This window comes from Chanodichthys erythropterus, chromosome 1 (assembly GCF_024489055.1).
Source record: "Chanodichthys erythropterus isolate Z2021 chromosome 1, ASM2448905v1, whole genome shotgun sequence".
In the NCBI taxonomy this organism is placed as follows: Eukaryota; Metazoa; Chordata; class Actinopteri; order Cypriniformes; family Xenocyprididae; genus Chanodichthys; species Chanodichthys erythropterus.
Window position 1 is genome coordinate 17956713 of NC_090221.1, and position 21821 is coordinate 17978533.

Consider the following 21821-nt stretch of genomic DNA (forward strand, 5'->3'; position numbering starts at 1 on the left):
ATTTTACAATGTAATTAATTGATGGTAAAGCTGATTCTTTTTGCCGTCATTATTCCAGTCTTGATCTTTCAATAATCATTTTATTATACTGATTTGGTGCTCAAAAAACATTTCTTATTATTATCAATGTCTGTGTGTGTGTGTGTGTGTGTGTGTGTGTATTATATATATATATATATATATATATATATATATATATATATATATATATATATATATATATATATATATATATATATATATATATAGCTACATTCCTTGTCCCACAGTAAACAGTATTCCATAATGCGCTGTGCTGTTATTTTAATTCAAGGGTCCACGGTGAACTTTCTGCTAAATAATTGCCCAAATGGACAGAGTAATGAACACGTGGCGATGAATTCTCTCTGAAGGCCGACATAAAAACATGAAACAGCCGTGACAATCAAAGGGGAGCAGCAGTGTTTTATCTCAGAGATCAAAATAACCATGTCACGTGTCACAGTGCTTGATATCACCTCATAAACATTAAAGGCTCTACAGTATTTTCATGTTGGCTGAGCAGACATTTGATATTCAGTTACCAGTAATGCACCAAACAATGTTTCTTTGATGGATAAAGGAAGGGATCGGAACACTGAACGGCTGCCATTACAGTGTGATGGTGAAGGGCATGATATAAGAATAAAGGCAAACAGTCACCAAAAGATCTTCTACAGTCCTCCTTACCATGGCATTTTAGCTATCACAGCAAACTTAATACTGACTGACTTGACAGATAGCAAAACTATAATCCCTTGCCCTTTTAAAAGAGTGTGAAAGTTTTATCCAATTTGAGCTCCTCCACTCCATATGCTGTAGGAGGACAGTTTGGGATTCTATAGATAAAAAGGATCACAGGAAAGTACATTTTGCTTCCCTGCCTCAAATATACATTCTCTCCCTGAACGTTTCTACACAATCTGAGAGGTGAATGAATGCCTTCGAGCACTTAACTTGCCATTGGAGTCAGGGAAATGAACAAACGACCTCTCTCTGACTGTAAAGCTGCACAAGTGTGACAGGAAGATGAATTTACTGAATTGCAAGAAATGCAACACATTGACACAACAGAGAAATTTGAAGTGTTCTGTTTTGAGGTGTGTCTATTTTGACGACTTGGGAAGATAATGCATTAAATATAATAAAGAAAATAATGCATTCATTATATGCATGCTAATACATTACATCTAGGGCTGCAACAACTAATCAATAATAATTGATAATGAAAATCGACAGCAATTGTCATTACTGATTAGTCGCGTCTGCCCACCGTACATGGAAAACTTCCGCCAGTCGTATCAAATTACAGCACTGAATAATGCATTTCTATGGACAAAATGCATATAAAAATTGTGGAGGAAACAGAGTGAGCTGCTGCGGCAAAGGTATGTGATCCAAGCAGCCCAAAACATGAGAATTATTTTAAAGCTGCAGTCCGTAACTTTTTTTGACTAAAAATGATCCAAAATCAATTTTTGATATATATATATATAACCAGCCAGTGTTCAAAACTATTTCATTATCTTAGCTCAATTCACAACTAGGCATGTGACGGTATCAAATTTTCATGTTGCGATTAATTGATGAAGCTTTTATCACGGTATACGGTATTACCACGATATTAAAATAAGTTGCAAAAACATTTTTGTCATAGTTTAACAGGTTTAAGAACTCTTTTTGTAATAAAACAAAAAAAAACTCTGACCGAAATTTTCAAACAGATTAAAATGCAAAAGAATTAGACTATAAAGAACAACAGATAACACTTGACTCTATTTAATGCATTAACTAAGATTGAGCAATAGCTACAATTGTTACAGAAAGTGTTAGATTCATCCGCGCTGACGAGCTGTGCCGAGGCACAATGCATGTAAAACCTTCAAACCTTACTGAATGAGCGCTGGTGTTACGAGATTTTCGTTTTTTGAGAGTTTTTTGGTTTCAGTGGGTGGAGCATACATGAATATTCATGAGTTTTCCAAGCATGTGCGTGGAACCGAACCAAGACAATTAAAATTCAGCGCAAAAACATTCATTTTGCTTAAATATCTGTTGTTGAACGTTAAATTTAGGTTTAAAAGTCAACATGTAATTCAAGTATTTTATGAGAGTGGTAACTGTAAAGGGATAACTGTGTGTAATTGAATATAAATGTAAGACATTTCTTACATTTACAGGATAAAGAGGTTACTGTGTCCAGAGTGAATGTTTGTTCCTGCAGAACATTCCTCTTATCTGTTAACAGTGAGTTGTGTTTTTGTTTATTATCTTTATAATTAACTTATTTGTATATTCATTTTTAATGTAGGAATGTAAACTGTCTTTTTCCTTTATAGCTGTTTTATTCACTATATATGTCTTCATAGCATTCATTTGGCACGTTTGTTTGAGCATTGGGCAGGATGTGGAATAGTATGTTTTGTCAATAAAAGAAAATAAAAAATAAAATCTGTATTTTTATCAGATTAATCGTTTAATCGAAGAAATAATCGGCCAACTAATCGATTATCAAAATGAATTGATAGTTGCAGCCCTAATTACATCCATTCCAAATTCAAATATATCTTGTTTGCTACCTCAAATCAAATTCTGGAATTGATTTAGGATTTAAAACACATTCTCAATTAAATTCAACTCTTAGAGTAATTCTGGATTTATAGGTTTTGCACAGAAAGCATTTAAACTTAAAAGTGATATTATTATAAAAGACATCTTAAGAAGTGAAGCTCACTATAATCTCCCCCAAAAATCTCCAGAGGTTTCAACGTCTGACAGTAACGGGTAACATCCAGAACATTCATCTTTCCCACTGATAAGCTAGCAGGGTGTTACTACATTCTAGCTAGGCAGAAGCAATTGTCCTTCCCAAGCTTACTTCGCTGCTTTGCTAAGATTGATGACAGCAGCCGTCGGGTTCTAGACGAAAAGATCCATGAGACAATTCCGAACCTCAATTCCCCATATGACAGCAATTCAACACAAAATGGGCCATTGACTTTTTTTCCTTTAAGCAGTCCAATTCAACCAAACATAACTATGGCTAAATGCACAGAATTCATCTTCATTCCAGTGCAATAAGAGAGGTGAGATGTCCCATCCATCTACCCGTAGACAAAAGAATGTCCGTGATGAAATAATATCATATTCCTTGGGCCGCTAACCAAATTAGGAGATCTAAATTGGGATAGAGCTTCTCCATCAAAACAATGAGTCAATTATCTTGAATGTTATTTCTCCACTAACCATGACATCCATCTTCTTTCCACTTCTTTTGTCTTATTAAATAAATCATAAAAAAAAGAAGAAGAACAGACCAAGACTTATGTCCTCATGTTCCAACATGTTTCATCAAAAGGGGCACATCAAGTATTCCAGGCTTTCTTTTGCCTAAAAGTGGCTACTACACCTGTCGACAATACCTGCCTTTATTATTAAAAGGGAAGAGCGAGGACTTTGAAGCCTCCAGAATCAGATGTGAGGAAAGCACTTCAAAAAGCGGATGACATTCAGCATTATCATTAATCGCTTGAGCTGATGATGAGATTTACAATTCCAGGAAATCCTGTTGAGATGCACAGAAACCCTTTTAGGTAAAACTGTCAGTTGCACCAACAACACTGAAGTGCCAAAAAACTATGATTTCCTTTCATGAGCTCACATTTAATCTGTTATTATATCCTCACTAAATAGCTTACTGTATATTGTAAAAACCAAACACCTTTATCGAGCTATACCAAACAAACCATCAAACCTTGTGCTTGTGTGTCTGTATTCATGATTTTAGAGCCTTAATAAGGTTCCTGTGTCTCACTTTTTTGGTACAGATGTGATTGTGGCGATGCTGCTCTAATCCTGCTCACGATCAGATAATCCCGCGGGGGTGGGTTGAAACGTTTAATCACGCCTTCTGGAGCTTCGCCATGCATGACCTCATCTTTACCTCTCCAGCTTCGCTAAAATTACAGAACAATTAAAATGTGAGCACGGTTACTGTTTTTTTTTACTAAAATCGTGTTTGTTGAAAACAGTTCTCTATATACCAGGAAATAAACAGTTGGGTTAAAGTGGTGTGAGGTTGTGTTTACATCATAAACCAAGCTGGATTCTTGCTATAGTCTGGCTCTGTTTAATTTGGATCTTAGCACAGATGTTTTGTTTTTTAGAGGAAGTCAATTCTCTTGATAGCAGACATCAGTTTTGAACTCATTTATCTGTATTGACAAGTTCTGTTTTCTTGAAATTGGAAGTTGGAAAGTTTGAGATCTGGTTTGGTATAAACATGAACCACATTTGAACCCAGAACTTCCTCAGGGGTATTTAGATATCGAAAAGTACAGTAAATAAAGAACATATTTCTTTTTGAGCCCCCAATATAAGAATTCTTTTTCTCTTAATAAGACTTTATATTTGTGTTGTTATTTTGTCCATGTAACACAAAAGAAGAATTTTGAATAATATTCACACAGCTGTTTATAATGACCAAAAAACAGTAGTCCATATAACTTGTATATTGCAATATTATGTAGATTTTTTAAAATAAATATTTTATATATTAATTACATATATTTATTTTTAATAAAATAATTAATAATAATTAATTAAATAATCCGAGTCATATGCGCTACTTTTATTGTGGATTTTGGTGGCTTTCTTGGAGCTGGATGTGATCACTGTCTTTTATGAATATTCTTTTTTGTGTTTAGCAGAAAAAAATAAGCACACAGCTTTAAAACGATATGGGAACAAATAAATAATAGAATTTTCCCTTTTTTGGTCCATTAATACATTTAACATTGGTGTTACTACAAGAAAAAATTGCTTCCACAACAATAATAAATCTCAAATCAGATGTACTCTAATAGAAAAAGGGGACTAACACTACTGACTATTGGGGGAAAAAAATGTTGAGTTTGTTGTATAAAATGTCTTGGATGTGTTATTTGTCCATAATGACCCAAACGAGGGGCGACAGTGCCTCAACTTCACACAGCATCTGAATAAGTGCAGCATGAGTGTTTTCAAAAATAAATAATTAAAAAAAAAACTTGTCTGGATATATTTATTGGTAAGAATTAATGAGGGTGGTTGTTTTTAAAGTTGGTCTGAACATATCAGGGAACAGGGAGGGTTTTTGTCTCGGGCACATGTTTCTTCAGTGCATACTCATTAGAGTAAATCAAGTTTCCCTCTCTGTTCCTCATGGCCTTAGTGTTTTTTTTGTTTTTGTTTTTTTTCTTGTTTTTTTTTCTTCTAATTCTCATTTTATCCCTTTAATCCATGTCTCAGCATCCAACAGGTAGTGCTGTGCCTAATAGGCTCATTAGCAGTCTGGGCTGCAGTAGGAGGGAGGGCCAGGGTGGGTCTCTCTCAAAGGACACCGCAGCTGTCCCCCAGGGAGAGAGCTTTAATTAGATGTCACTGCAGACTCTTTCAATACTCTCTGGTACAGGGTGACACTCGAAACAACTGACATGTCTGGGCACAAAGCCATGTGGGGAGTTATATTTTCATGTGTGAATTCATTTGAAATCTGTGATAATGTAGCTGGGATAACAGATTTTATTTTGCAATAAATAGTATAAAAGATAAATAATATAAAAGATATATGGTATAAAAGATTCAATGAATATCATTCTTTTTTTTTAGGAATGTTTATCATGTTTATCTAACAGTTGTATTCAAGCCACATTTGTATGCACTGAATTTGTATTGTATTTTTGAAGAAATTAATAGATAAAAAGTGACAAAAATTTGCTTCATATTACTAAATAACATTTGATCTTACATAATATTTATATTTTATGAAATAAATATACATATAATTTTATTTTACACTACCATTCAAAAGTTTTTGGTAAGACCTTCAGTCTTCAGTGTCACACGATCCTTCAGAAATAATTTTAATATGCTGATTTGCTGCTCAAGCAACATTTCTTATTATCAATGGTGAAAACAGTTGTGCTGCTTAATATTTTTTTTTTTTTTTTTGGAAACCGTGATACATTTTTTAAGATTCTTTGATAAATAGAAAGTTAAATGTCTTTACTGTCACTTTTGATCAGTTAAATGCACCCTTGCTAAATAAAAGTAATAAAAAAAATAAAAAATAAAAAAAAATTCCCCAGTCTTTTGAACAGTAGTGAATAGACGCAATGACCATGAGGTTCTTTTATCCCATTTCTATCATGACTTAACCATAAAATTTTGAACACTTGAAGTAAACTCATTTGAAATCTGTCAGTCCTTTCAATTGTCAGCAACATTCAAAACAACAGAAGAAAAAAACAAGACATGTAAAAGACTGATGGCTGAATGGAGTTACATCAGACAGACCACAAGCGTCATTAACTTTTTATTCTTATGAAATAAACTGAAGTAATGGGAAAAAAGAATGAGATGAATATATCATCTTCAAAACAACCCAAACAACCCAAACTTACACAGCGTATGCAAGGAGCAAAGTGCAGAATTCTGAAAGAGCCATTTAATTTCCCCAGTGCAAATAGTCATATAGCGGGTGAGTCACTGAAATAAGGGACATAATTGAAGCTTAACAGACAGAGGAAAGCTTAATGGGGGGATATTTTTCCCTAACAGTTGACACGGCAAGAAATTAAACTTTTTTTCCCCTCGCTCTGACTGACAGTAAAGCTGTCTTTTGAGACGTCTCCCGATTATTCATCATAAGTACTTTGAAAGTTTAAAACTTTGACGCATAATATTTTTCCTTTGTTTGATGTATTAAACAGGACCAGCATGGTAACATAAATCTTGGGGGTCCAATGTAAAACTATATGACAGGTCTTCCTTTTTTATACTTTTCTGTGCAGTTTTTCTGTCCATCTTTGTAGATTTCAGTCTTTTAGAAAGCATTCATCTGGTGGGGAAATAATTTAGATAGATAGATAGATAGATAGATAGATAGATAGATAGATAGATAGATAGATAGATAGATAGATAGATAGATAGATAGATAGATAGATAGATAGATAGATAGATAGATAGATAGATAGATAGATAGATAGATAGATAGATAGATAGATAGATAGATAGATAGATAGATAGATAGATAGATAGATAGATAGATATTTGACTGATTGACAAAGAAACAGCTAGTAACACTGAATTAAACACGAAATTCTAAAATAGAAACACTGACATTGTATTTTTATTTACAATTTTAATAAATTGTGATTGGTCAGGCCCCTTGCCACCACTGGGTATCCCGTACGACACTGAACAAAAGATTTTTCTCAGAAAGTAATGCTTTGTAATTGCACATAATGTACTATTGGGCTCGAATGTATGCGAACAATTAGAAAAGCATTTACAGTTTACTTTGCCAGCCCAACAGCTTGCATCCCATCGTTATCCAAACCCAGAACCTCATGCCAAACCACACAGCCCTACAGGCATGCAAAATCCGAAACCTCTTCCTTGGCTAGAGAGAACTCCTTCACTGCCTTCCTACTGGGATACAGAAGTTCTGTAGCCGACAGCATATGTTCTGTGATGTTTTATTACTTATTATGGCATCTACCCTGCTACTTCTCATCTTTGCCCTGGTCAGCACATAGTTTGGGAGGAATCAGCAGTCTCTTGATGTTCTGTGAAGCTTTCATCCTGCTGCTTTTGGTTAATTTGCTCTGGCGTATGCACAGGCCCCAAATCACTAGACTCTGACAACATCAGTATTTGTAAACACCGCCTAGCCAGACAATCAAATGCCCTGAGAGACAAGAAAAATATTGGAGCGGTACAGAGAAGGAATCGTGGAGTATAAATGAAGCATTAGAGAACACTAGTATGCAGAATACTTTGGCACTTAATTGGCCACTGCTGTGTGCAACTAGTGCAGAAATGACTGATTTCTAAAGATGAAAGATTTAAAAGATGATAAATCACACATATACACAAAACCACTATACACAGTTAAAAAAAACACTATTTTTTTTTTTTTTTGCACCTACAATAATAATTTAACTTAATTATAAAAAGGTACAAATGCTTCTGCATTTTCTGATCTATACACTGTTCACATTTGATTTATCTGTGGTCCAGTGCATTTACTGTTTATCAAATCCAGTGCATTCACTGTTTTCTTTTTTTCTTCTTCTTCTTGTTTTAAGCACACATCTAACAAAATTTGATGAGGTTTGTTCTTGAAACAAGAAAAGAAAAAGCAATTTGGCAATGGAGCAAAAACAATAAAAATAATAAAAAAAGATATATTCTCTTACACAATTGCGCATCAAATTCAATAAAATAACCTTGTTTATATATTTGTACTGGAAAACAAAATACTAAATAAAAATTGCAGGATGTTGTTTCACACCCATAAGACCTTAGTTCATCTTTGGAACACAAATTAAGATATTTTTGATAAAATCTGATGGTCCAGTGAGGCCTGCATTGCCAGCAAGTTAATTACAGTTTTTTTCGATTGCTAAACGACAGTGGGCACAACTGGAGTCACATGTGCAAAACTCTAACTACAGTCTGCACAGCAGCAGTTCATGTGGTTTTCATTGCTTGAACACAGTTTTCAAAACTCTACACACTTATCCCATGACTTTAACCACAACCTGCACAACACTGTGGATTTACAGCACTTTGTTCAAATGCTAACACACTGCTGTCAAAACTGTGAACCACACATTCAAAACAGAATAGATTTCAGCCTTTTGCCTTTCAAACATTGCAATTTCAGCTGAAAGCAGGTGTCTTGTTTTAGACTTGTTAGTGAACACACACACACACACACACACACACACACACATATATATATATGTAACTCATTACTGTAATTCCGTAAATTACTACAGACTATTGAAGCAAACTGTTAATTTTCATTTACCTTAAATAATTAGGTTCTAAAAATTTAAATAAATAATGTGAAAGAATGTCACTCTTTTCTTTGAAGAAAATATTACTTTGTATGAAGTCACTGAAATTGTTCAAACTGTAAAGATGAAAAGTTTGTATTTTCTGTGTTGGTGTTTGATGCTAGTGTTTTTCCTCTCAGTGTGTTCTGAGTGACAGTGTGTGTTATCTCAGTGAGGGTTGTGCACAGTGTTTGGCTGCACTGAGCCTGTTTTGAGCCATGTGTTAACTGTTTAGCTCAGGTGACTGTTGGTAGTGCAGACTGTAGTTAGAGTTTTGCACATGTAGCTCCAGTTGTGCTCACTGTCGTTTAGCAATCGAAAAAAACTGTAACACTTTCAGATGCCCAGAAAGCTACTAAAGACATATTTCAAACAGTGCATGTGACTACAGTGGTTCAACCTTAATGTTATGAAGTGACGAGAATACTTTTTGTGCGCCAAAAAAAACGAAACAACAAAAAACAACTTTATTTAAAAATATCTAGTGATGGGCGATTTCAAAACACCGCTTCATGAAGCTTTATGAATCTTTTGTTTCGAATCAGTGGTTGGGGGCGTGTATCAAACTACCAAAGTCACACCCCCCAGTGGTGAACCATTCAAATTTCGAAACACGTATGATGTAACGAAGCCTCGTTCACCAAAATCACATGACTTTGGCAGTTGGATATACGCTCCAAACCAATGATTCGAAACAAAATATTTTTAAAGCTTCGAAGCTTCATGAAGCAGTGTTTTGAAATCGTTTTGTTGAATAAAGTCACTATTTTGTTTTTTGGTGCATAAAAAGTATTATCGTCGCTTCATAAAATTAAGGTTGAACCACTGTAGTCACATGAACTGTTTTAAATATATCTTTTGTAGCTTTGGGCATTGAAAATCTGGGCATTGAAAGTGTTAATTATCTTGCTGACAATGGAGGCCTTGGAGTTTATCAAAAATATTTTAATTTGTGTTCCGAAGATGAATGAAGGTCTTACGGGTGTGGAACGACATGAGGATGAGTAAATTATGACAAAATTTTCATTTTTGGGTGAACTAACCCCTTAATTCTGAAAGCTCATCTCTGGTTTTCAGTTGAAGTGAGACTTTCTCAAAGGTAAAAAACTATGCTTAAAGTTCAGATAACGGTCGCCAATGCAGAATGTTATTTTGCTGCCAGAATTACAAAAAGCTCTTTAAACTTATCAAAAACAAGCACAAAAATTATGTTTTGAGTGCACCTGCCATTGTGAAAACCATTAGTGCCTGTTTGATACTTTGTGGATAGTTAGAACACCTAATTATCCAATCCAAACATCTCTCTAATTATCAACTTTCTACAGTTTAATATTCAAAGTTTTCAAGTAAGGAGAACAAACCAATCATTTTCTAAAACCACATACATGATTGATATGCTAACAAAGATATGCATGAAAATGCTAATAAAGCTATGTAAACAACTAAAAATGTATGAATATTCAGAGGGCAATTTTGCAATCAGACATTGTGGTGTCTTCCTGAATTGCAGGACAATCATCTACACTAACCATACATCTCTCTGGCTCTCCAAACTTACACTGATTGCCCCAAGCAGGGCAATATCATTGTCTGACGGCCAAATGCTTTGACTGAGATTTGATTTGAGAGGGCATTTAGAGGTTTGATTTCTTGGTCAGAATGTGGAAGTGCTTGGCTTATTGCCTACTCTTTCTGATGGAGAGATTGAAGAGTTCCCTTTCGTGGGAACTGTCGACGCTGCGTGGTAACGCATTGGGAACCTTCTGCGTGATGTCGTCACTGAAGCACTCATGTATCTAGCCAATCGCGAAGCGAGACGTCAGAGACGGGTGACGTCACGGACCAGGAAACTATAAAGCACACTCGGATGCAGAGCACGCCAGCTTCTGTGTCTTCAGCAAGCGCTCTATGTTATCTTGTGTGTCTTATTTGGTGTTGTTTGTCCTGCTTATTTTTGGAAAACATTATCTCTTCGTCTGAGGACAAGAGTGTTATTGTGCACCACACATATATATATACATATAGTGAATAAGACACGAGTGAAATGGCGGAAGGCAGACAATTTAAAAAGTGTGTTCACCCATGCACACGGTTTATTCCAGATGGGGACACTCATGAGATGTGTGTTGTCTGCCTGGGGGTTGAGCATGCACAGGCAGCTCTCGAGGGGGCTGTCTGTGTTCATTGTGAGAAGCTCACCCTCAGAGTTTTAAGATCACGCCGGGCACTCTTTCATGATAAAGAGGGTGCTCCGGTCGGCGTTCCCCGCGGAGCGGGTCCCGCTGTTGCTGAGGCGCAGCGGCGGCTTCATTCGTGGGGTTCGCAAATGGAGCTGGCAGAGGGGGTTGAGACGGGCCCAGCCTTATCTCGCCCTTTACCTGCCAGCCCCAGTGCCTCTTCTCAGGCGGCGGAAGCACGCGTTGCGGTTTCTTCCCCCCAGAGAGAGGCACCCGCGCTTCATCTCTCTTCCTCTGAGGAGGTTGATGTGATGAGCGTGGGGGAAGAGGAACCGCCATCCTCTTCCCCAGCACATGAGGAGCTCCTGGAGGTAGTGACCAGGGCTGTGGCCAAATTAAAAATTGACTGGCCAGCAGAGCGGGCAGATACTAGACCAAAGAGTAAGCTGGATGAGCGCTTTCTGCCCGCTCGGTCACTACCCCAGCGTCGGGGTTTGCCCTTCTTTCCGGACCTCCACACCGAGGTCTCGAGGTCTTGGAAGAAGCCGGCATCATATCGCGTCTTCAGCCCCCAGACCTCAATGTATAGTAACGTCGTGGGGCTGAAGCAGCAAGGCTATGCGGCGATGCCTCGGGTGGAAGAGACGCTTGCGGGCTATCTCTCCCCCGAGTCTGCATCGTCGCTGAAAACCCCGACGTTGCCCACCAAGCCATTAAAAACTACATCGGGCTTGGTGGGCAAGGCTTATGCGGCAGCAGGTCAGGCAGCGGCATGTCTACATACCATGTCGCTCCTACAGGCATATCAAGCCGACCTGCTGGGGGAAGTGGAGAATAGCGGGGAGGCCACGTATGAGTGCATCCAGGAAATCAGGATGGCAACTGACCTGGCTCTCCGTGCCACCAAAGAGACGGCAAAAGAAATCGGCCGCTCTATGGCAGCATTGGTGGCTCCGGAGAGGCACTTGTGGCTGAACCTCTCGGACATAAGGGAGCGTGACAAAGCCTCCCTTATGGACGCGCCGCTGTCTCCTGCGGGCCTCTTCGGCGACGCCGTTACAACAGTCGTCGAGAGGTTCCAGGAGGCTAAGAAACAATCTGCGGCGTTCCAGAGGTTCATCCCCCGCAAACCAAGAATCCCTCCCCCCGAGGCTGATGAGCGGGATCAGCCTCGGCCGTCAACGAGCTCCTCAGCGCACCACAGAGCGCAACAAAAGATTAGCGTGGCCGCCCGTGCTCCCCCGCAGAGAGCTTGGGGATCGGGTCGGCCCGCTCAGCCGAAGCCTTCTAGGGGCAGAACGGACCTGCGCGCCGTTATCCTGGCCCCGGAAGGCTTCGAAGCGGTCCTGATGTCTGTGGGTCAGGAACCGATGAGGGCGGCCCCCTCCGAAGGGAGCCGGCGAAAAATACATCTAAAAGCCGCTTCCCTTCGGCGCCCTCAGGGGATCGTTATGCCAACCCTGCCACCCAGGGTGCGTCAGGGCGCAGCGGTCTCCACCGACCCTCCGAGGAGGGCCGGCCACTTGATTCGATTGTTCTCTGCCGGTGCGCCGCTTCAGAGCGTCGAATCAGGTGCTCAAAAAACACCAGAGGCCAGTCTCGAGAGACTGGTTCCCTTAGTAAATTTTCTGGTAGAATGGAAACTTCTTCCGAATATATCAAAATGGGTGCTGCTCACTATAAAAGAGGGTTACAAGATCCAGTTCGGGTCTCGCCCGCCCAGATTCAACGGGGTTCTTCCCACAGTGGTAACCCCCGAGCAGTCTCTGGTTATGGAACAAGAAGTTGCGACACTTTTGCGAAAAGGAGCTATAGAAAGGGTTCCTCCTCCCAGCAATCAGTCAGGGTTCTACAGCCGTTACTTCATTGTTCCAAAGAAGGATGGAGGTCTACGACCTATTATAGATTTACGTGTGCTAAATCGCTCAATACAAAAGCTCAAGTTCAAGATGCTGACACTCAAACAGATTATACCACAGATCAGGTCCGAGGACTGGTTTGTGGCAATAGACCTGAAAGATGCTTACTTTCATGTGTCCATCCATCCTTCTCACAGGAAGTTCCTCAGGTTTGCTTTCGGGGGCGAAGCTTACCAGTACAGGGTTCTTCCGTTCGGCCTATCATTATCACCCCGCACATTCACGAAATGCGTGGACGCAGCTCTGGCTCCGCTGAGGATCCAGGGCATTCGCATACTGAATTATATCGACGATTGGTTGATTCTAGCTCAGTCAGAGCAACTAGCAGTTCAGCATCGAGATGCTGTTCTGTCCCATATGAAGAGGCTTGGGCTGAGGCTCAATGCCAAAAAGAGTGTGCTAGTTCCAGCTCAATCCACCAACTATCTGGGTGTAGTGTGGGACTCCACCACGATGCGGGCACATTTGTCTCCCGCTCGGGTGAGTGCCATTCTTATGGCTATGAAAGGGGTGAAGTTAGGCCAGTCACTCACTGTAAAACAGTTCCAGAAACTGCTGGGTCTGATGGCAGATGCGTCCAACGTGATACCTTTTGGCCTTCTGCACATGAGGCCCCTACAGTGGTGGCTCAGGACCAGGGGGTTCTCCCCGAGGGGAAATCCCTTTCGCATGATCAAAGTCTCAAAACGATGTCTTCGTTCTCTGACCATGTGGAAAGACCCCCGGTTCCTGTCCCAGGGACCCGTGTTGGGGGCCACTACTCGTCGAGTAATGCTTACGACGGACGCCTCCCTCACGGGCTGGGGAGCGATCATGAGTGGTCGCTCAGCTCAGGGTCTTTGGGAAGACCATCAGCTCTCTTGGCACATAAATCGGCTAGAGATGATGGCAGTGTTCCTAGCTCTGAAACACTTTCTCCCAGACCTGAGAGGTTTCCATGTGTTGGTTCGTACGGACAACACTGCAGTGGTTGCATATATAAATCATCAGGGGGGTCTGCGGTCTCGCCGACTATATTACTTGGCCCGTCAGATCCTCCTGTGGTCCCAAGGGAAGCTGCTCTCGCTGAGGGCAGCTTACATCCCGGGACATCAAAATGGGGGAGCAGATGCCCTGTCGAGGCAGGGGCCAAGGCCCGGGGAGTGGAGACTCCACCCAGAAGTGGTGAGTCTCCTATGGAAAAATTTCGGTCGAGCGGAAGTCGACCTGTTCGCCTCGGGAGAGTCAACCCAGTGTCCGCTCTGGTACTCCCTAACACATCCAGCACCTCTGGGTCTGGATGCTATGGTACAGACGTGGCCGAGGCTGCGCCTGTACGCATTTCCCCCGATCGCCCTGCTCCCGGGAGTTCTGGAAAAAGTACGCCGAGAAGGGGCCAATCTAATACTGGTAGCCCCATTCTGGCCAACCAGGATATGGTTCTCAGACCTAGTGTCGTTACTCAACGGCTCCCCAATGGAGCTTCCTCTCAGACAGGACCTCCTGTCTCAAGCGGGCGGCATGATTATACATCCCCGCCCAGAACGACTGAAACTATGGGCCTGGCCTCTGAGGGGGCCAGACTCATAAATGCTGGTCTCCCAACCGAGGTTGTGGAGACCATTCTTAACTCCAGAGCTCCCGCCACGAATAAGTTGTATGCCTACAAATGGAATTTGTTTTCTACCTGGTGCAGACACAATAATACGGACCCTGTCCTTTCTTCTGTTAGCTTTGTGCTAAAATTCCTCCAGAAAAAATTCTCGGAGGGCCTATCTCACTCAACCTTAAAGGTTTATGTTGCAGCAATTTCAGCATATCATGCTCCTCTTGAGGGGAATATCTCGGTAGGTCGAGACCCCCTCGTCACACGCTTCCTCCGTGGCACACTGAGGTTGAGGCCTCCAGTGCGCACAAGGGTGCCAACCTGGGACTTGGCTGTGGTCTTACAAGGGTTAGCTGAGGCTCCCTTTGAACCATTAGAGGAGGTTCCTGAGAGGTTCCTCACTCTGAAAACGATTCTTTTATTAGCTATCACTTCTCTGAAGCGGATAGGAGATTTACAAGCACTTTCTGTTGCTCCCTCTTTCCTTGAATTTGCTCCAGGAATGGTGAAAGCATTCCTGTATCCTAAACCGGGGTATGTCCCAAAGGTCCCTACCAATGTCCCAGGCCCCATTGTGCTTCAGTCTTTCTATCCTCCTCCATTTGAATCTGCGGATCAGGAAAAATTGAATCTGTTATGCCCAGTAAGGGCTTTGGATACTTATGTCCACAGAGCTGCCCTGTGGCGTAAGTCAGATCAGTTGTTTGTCTGTTATGGGTCCCCTAGAAAAGGGGGCCCAGCATCAAAACAGAGAATGAGTAAGTGGGTGGTCGAGGCCATCTCACTTGCATACGAAGCGGCCGGACAGCCCTCTCCCTTGAATGTTCGCGCCCATTCTACCAGGGGTATGGCGGCATCGAAAGCTCTGATGTCAGGAGTCTCCATGAGTGACATATGTGATGCAGCTGGATGGTCATGCCAGCACACATTTATTAAATATTATAACCTTGATGTTGGCTCCACTCCGGGGTCCTCTGTCCTGTCAAGATAACCTTGGCAAGTGCTTGAGCTACGGCTCAGTTGGGATTGCGTTCCCAATGCGTTACCACGCAGCGTCGACAGTTCCCACGAAAGGGAACGTCTCAGGTTACAGATGTAACCCTGGTTCCCTGAGTAGGGAACGAGACGCTGCGTCTCTTGCCGTACCCCTGCACACTTGCAAGTGCTTGCTTCAGACTTACTTAGAAGCTGGCGTGCTCTGCATCCGAGTGTGCTTTATAGTTTCCTGGTCCGTGACGTCACCCGTCTCTGACGTCTCGCTTCGCGATTGGCTAGATACATGAGTGCTTCAGTGACGACATCACGCAGAAGGTTCCCAATGCGTTACCACGCAGCGTCTCGTTCCCTACTCAGGGAACCAGGGTTACATCTGTAACCTGAGACGTTTTCCTGCACATGTATGCAGTAGTTAAAGTGGTGTTTTGCATTCATAAGGCTGTCTATAAAATAATAGTGAACTTAGTGAATTTGAAAACTCAACAACAACAACAACAACAACAACAAAAAAGTCACTGAGATGATCTACTGTGGTACAATATGAGAGCATATAATTTCAGCATTGTTTTGAAATCTTTCATATCAATTTGTTTGGAACATTTTATGGTCCATTAGTTTAATGGAGACATTAAATATGCTTTAATTGTTCATCTAAAGTCATCTTTAAAAAATATAGTTTTTTTTTTTTTTTTTTTTTTTTTCTTATCCAGAAATTAAACCTAATATAAATTATTCAGCAGAACAGAACAAAACAGTTAAGTTTCCAGTTCTAAATCAGATTTTACAAGCACAACATCATTTTTTTTCCATTCATTAGTGGCCATTACTACTGCATTAGGGCTGGACATAATTTCTGAGAATTGTATCTTGATTATTATGCTGAACAAAACAGCCCCTCTTTTTCTTGGAAAAGAAATTTGTCAAGTACATCTCCTTTGCCTCGCTATACACATCAGGATGTGCTTTTCTTATAACTCAACTCAACATCCTTTTCAGAATTTACAAAACCACATCTTTAAACAATTAAGTATGCAGTTCACATAAAAATGGCTTTAACAACCACCTTAATCAAACAAAGTAGTTCAAATATAAACTGGACGATTATGGACAATATACCATTACAAATCATATCAGGTTCTATACCTTTGTAGAAGCATTCCTCGCTGTGCATGATGGTTATTCTCTGATGGGCCAAACAGGAGGCTCTGTGAAGCTCACAGTGGTTCTGGTAGAGTTTGCCGTCAGATCCACACACAGGTTTGTAATGTGGTTTGCAGCGATCCAGGCACTGACATTCTCCTTCACCTGTTTCTTGGTCAACCACACAGTGCTTCCCCAAACCACAGTACTTATGTTCACAGGGCCCTATGGGATAACCATTCTGACCAAAGAACCCTGCAAAGAGAGGAGAAATTGTAATATTACACATATATGGAGAAACATATCATGTTCATTCACTTGACTTCATTAGAAGTTGATGTGTTCTTTAGAATTCATATCATGGAATCAAAGTATAAATATGTGTTTCATCCCACGTCCAGCTGAACAGTTATTTTAAAACACCAACTTTACAAAACAAAGCACAGTAAAAAGATTGTTTTGTCATGCCATACAGTTGCTTTGTATTTTTGGTGTTTAGTCAATGTTGGCAGTTAAGAAGCAATGTGGAGGAAACAATCCCACTGTACTGATAATATGCAGGCCGTATGGGCTTCACATGAAATATGTATGACTGCAATAAAACATAGCCTGAGCTCTACCACAGTTCCCTTTATTATCAATTACAGAGATGTGAGCTCTGCTCCTCCTGCAGCTGATCATTTCATAAATACTAAGAATTGAAAATGCACAGTCACGTTTCAGATCTCAGTTCCCCTGTTAGACAATGGCAATTGCGTTTAAATAAGGGAACTTGATAAATAAAGCTTGTAAAAGCCATTTAAAAAATCTCAGGCAATGTATAAAAATGACAGAAGGACTTTTTGTATGTTTGAAAAGTTAGTCTTTAGTATTTCTTCTTAAAATGTACATAACCTTTTGATTGTATTACATTTTTTTTTTCTCTGAAAGAAACTAAACTAAATCAAAAAATGATATTTAGTTTTTTAGTACATAAACAACAATTACATTTAACTAAATTAAAATGTAAACAAAATAAATATTGATTGGTTTGACTGCACAATAAGAAGAGGAATGTGTATTAAGAAAACTGCTATAAATTCATAAACTTTTGCTGGCATATGCCACACAATATTATTGATTTTTCAAGTCAAACTTGTAATTTCAACAAAACTCTAAAGCAAAATTCCCATCTAAAAACTCTATAGCAAAATTCACAACAATCATGGTGTTCAATACATCACAGAAAATCAAATACATTTGTGAAGCATAAAAACACACAGTCGTGCTTTTCAGCCCAGGATACACCAAGCTGACATCAAAGAAGTAGCGGCGATGAACGCTGACTGTGTTGTCGCCTCTCGTCGGCTGCGTCTCAGCCAAAAAGCTGCGCTTGAACACACCAAAAGAACTAATGGTGACTGTCAACTAGCATGTATGTTCTGTGCCTGCATGTAAGTAAATATATGTCTATTAGGGGTGTAACAATACCCTCATGTCATGAGTCGATACATATCACGATACTGAACTCACAATACAATATTATTGCGATACTCCAAGACATGGTAAATGGTTAACAAAAAATGTACTGTTGGTTAAAATGCTAAATCTGGTATTACATTGGGGTGGAAATGAATAGGTTTGGTGCTGGTAACCCAATGCACTGGACAATAGTGACTAGAGTTGTCAAAAGTACCGACTTCGGTACCTAGTCGGTACTGAAATTTAAAAAATGTGACACTTTGAGCACTGTTGAGCAGATTCGTAAACACCTGTGATTGGCCATTGTGTTCACGGCTCATCAGATATGTCTGAGATTGGCTTCAATGATTAATGCTGTAAAAACGTTGTAAATAGACATCAATGAAGCTCTTCACCGAGCGTTTACACAGATACACATGGGAGTGTTTGAAAGCAGGCGTTTATCGTGGACCAGTCCACTGATAGACACCTGCCTGCCTTCAAACGCTCCCGCTTCCGGTTTCAAAACACTTTCAAATTCAAACACTTCTGTGTGCTTTCAAACGCTGCCGTGCGTTGATCATTGTAGCCAATCACAGACATATCCGATGAGCGCGTCAACACAATGGCCAATCAGAGGTGTTTATGAATCCGCGTTTATACTTGCGACAACTCTAATGGTGACACCAGATTAAAAATACTCATGATTCTGAAGATGAAAATACAGAATTATTTTAGACTAATATGCTTGTACTCTGTCACTGACTAGGTATATTTAAAATAATGTAGGCCACTTTTTACTGGTAACATAAGATATTTGACATGATCAGGACCCACAAATTATTATTATTATATTACATTATCATACATTATATTCAACATTATATATAGTAGTGTAATGATGACAACAAAACGCTGAAACTTGAATTTCTTCACACAGTAATTTTTATATTTGGTGAACTATACACAATACATATGGTCACTATCCACGATACAAATTTGTGGCATTTTTGTATTGTGATATATAGTGATACGATATATTGTTACACCCCGACTGTCTATATCAGCAGGTATCTATAGTCTATTTTCACCAGTCAAAAAGGGCAACCGAAACTGGGACTGCAGATATACAAATTATAAACAAAGCAGTGCTTGCTTACCATTTTGAATATCAATCACACTGATCAATTTCTTCATTCCAGTCGGCTCGGTTATTACGAAAGTGTTTGTGCATTCGAATGCTCAGGTAAGATGATGTAAAATTAGAACAGCCTTCTGTCGGTACCATCTTGACTTCTTTGCTCGCTTTCATTACTTTCGCTTTTATTCTTGTGCACAGACTGCATAGACTCATTTGCAGCCAATCAGAGTTCTCTCTCTCTCTTACCGAAGGCGATTCAACATGCTGAATCGGGCCAAAATTCCGACAATGTCTGACTGGAACCAATGCTGAAGAACACACTGAAAAAACAAAGCTGGACAACACTCAAAAACGGCACTATGTTGCCCGACGGCTGACTGTCGACTTGATGTGTCCCTTTAGGCACACTGTCCTTTAGAGAGTTAGAGACCTTTTAGATGTGTGTAATTAAATGATGACTTCTTTCATCAAGTACCACTAAATAAGGACCTTCTCACTGCAGGTTGTTGTAGTAAAAAGAGAAAATTGGCTTTTGCCAGCAGGGTGGACAGAAGCCAAGATAGCTTCTGATTGGTATGCACACAGTGCCTCACCGTGACCACGGTGACATCAAAGACAAATGACTAATTCAGTCGCACCGATTTGTTATTGATGAGTCAGCTTTTCAAAGAGAGAACAGAGAGTCCGAGACCGAGAGAAGGAACGCTTGATTTTGATGAAGGGTTTGGGTGAAGGTGTGGTGTCCGGCTTTCATCTGCCCACCATCAAACATGGACTTTTCATCCCAGTAAAAGCCAACGCAAGAATCCTAAACAGAGCACCATATAAAAATGGAAAAAAAAATGATCAGTGTCTGCACTAAAGTAACAGCACAAAAGAAGTAGTAATCAAAAAAGTGAGCCAACAAAACGTTGACAGCAGCAGAAACAGAAGACAAATTCTGATGACCTGAGGAGGTCAAAGTAATGCAGCGGTCTTCACCGGGGAGCGATTCCTCTACCTGACACCGACAGCAAAGCCATGACTGAGCGATAACTGAGCTCCGCTCTCCCGGCTGGTTTTTGAACCCAGTGTCAGCCCTTAGGTGCTGATTATAGCAGATCCATGACATGCATGGTAACTAATAAGAGCTTAGCACAAGGCTTCAGAGTCAGATATACAGTCATATCTCTTCATACAGATGTACACCCGAAGACTGCCAGACAAAATAAAAGGACGAAAACATCAGTTACTCTGTATTTGTGAAGATTTTATATTAGCTGTGTGAAAGAGCGATGCAAAGAGCTGTGAATGCTTGTCATATCTTATAATGTACTGTAATTGATATCCATCTGCACAAAGCCATTTGTGGTGACAAATAGAGCACTCTCTGGTTTCAGAAGAAAATCCCATTCTTTTCTCCATATAAAGAATCTGACAATTCTGTATAAACATTTCAAGGCAGACCTACCATGAGCTCTGAGGTTATTGATAAATGGTACAATACTGTATATGCTTCTTTTGAACCTATCATTAAAAAAAAAAAAACATTGTAAATGGTCTAACGAACGTCTTATATATTTCTGTGTTTATTTGTGAGTGTGTATGTGTTTGTATAGTACATATACATATATATGTGACATAACATTACATAAAAATGTAATATATATTAAAATGTTATATTGTAATAATATTTCACAATAGTTTTTGATCAAATAAATGCAGCCTTGGAAAACAATTTTTTTTAAAAACAAAACAAAAACAAAAAAACAATTGATCAGTTGTTTTTAATTATTTATGTGGGTGTTGTGTGTGTGTGTGTGTGGTCCTGGTAAACCCTACGTTGTTGGGAACAAATGTCCCCACAAAGATAGTAATACCAGTAATTTTTGATATAGTGGGGACTTTTTTTTTTTTTGGGGGGGGTCCCCATGAGGAAAATAGCTTAAATTCTACTAAATTATGTTTTCTGAAAATTTAAAGTTAACGTATAAAGTTTTCTGTGATGTGTAGGTTTACAGATTGGGCTAGAAAAGGTCTTTAGCTCAGTATAAATGCCAATGGAATGTCCTCATAATGATAGGTGTACCATCATGTGCGTGAGTAAAACAGCTTATAAATCATACTAAGTGATGTTTTTTGAAAATCTAAATATGTAGAAAATTTTCTGTGATGGATAGGTTTAGGGGATAAAATATACAGCTTGCAGAGAAAAAGCATTATGTCTATGGAAAGTCCCCATAAAACATGTAAATACAATGTGTGCGTGTGTGTGTGTGTGTTTGTGTTTTGTGGCATATTTTTGTTTGTGACAAATTTGAAATCCCAATGAAGTTCTCTATGGAGAAAATAAATGGGAAAAAATACCTCCGGAACCATACTGATAAAAATGACAGCTAGAATCACTTTCTATACAAAATGCTACAAAATTTAGAGATGTAGTGAGACAATGTTTTCTTTATGCATTTCTGTCACGAATAGTCCAAAGATGAAGACAGTTTAATAAAAAACAAAAACAAGGTTTATTTAAACAAGAAG

The 21821-nt window shown here is 39.7% G+C and overlaps 2 protein-coding genes across 2 annotated transcripts in view; one reads left to right on the forward strand and one right to left on the reverse strand.

The window, feature by feature from the left end:
• Positions 1-21821, reverse strand: part of fstl5 (follistatin-like 5) — a 156289-nt gene that overhangs the window by 114392 nt on the left and 20076 nt on the right. Inside the window, exon 5 of the mRNA XM_067401694.1 lies at positions 16727-16978. Coding sequence (XP_067257795.1) covers positions 16727-16978 — 252 coding nt within the window. The remainder of the gene's footprint in view (positions 1-16726; positions 16979-21821) is intronic.
• On the forward strand, positions 11710-14553 carry LOC137022619 (uncharacterized; the record flags this gene model as incomplete). The annotated part of the gene is made up of 1 exon (XM_067389029.1): positions 11710-14553. A coding segment is annotated over exon 1 (2844 nt), but the record flags the coding sequence as incomplete, so codon positions are not given.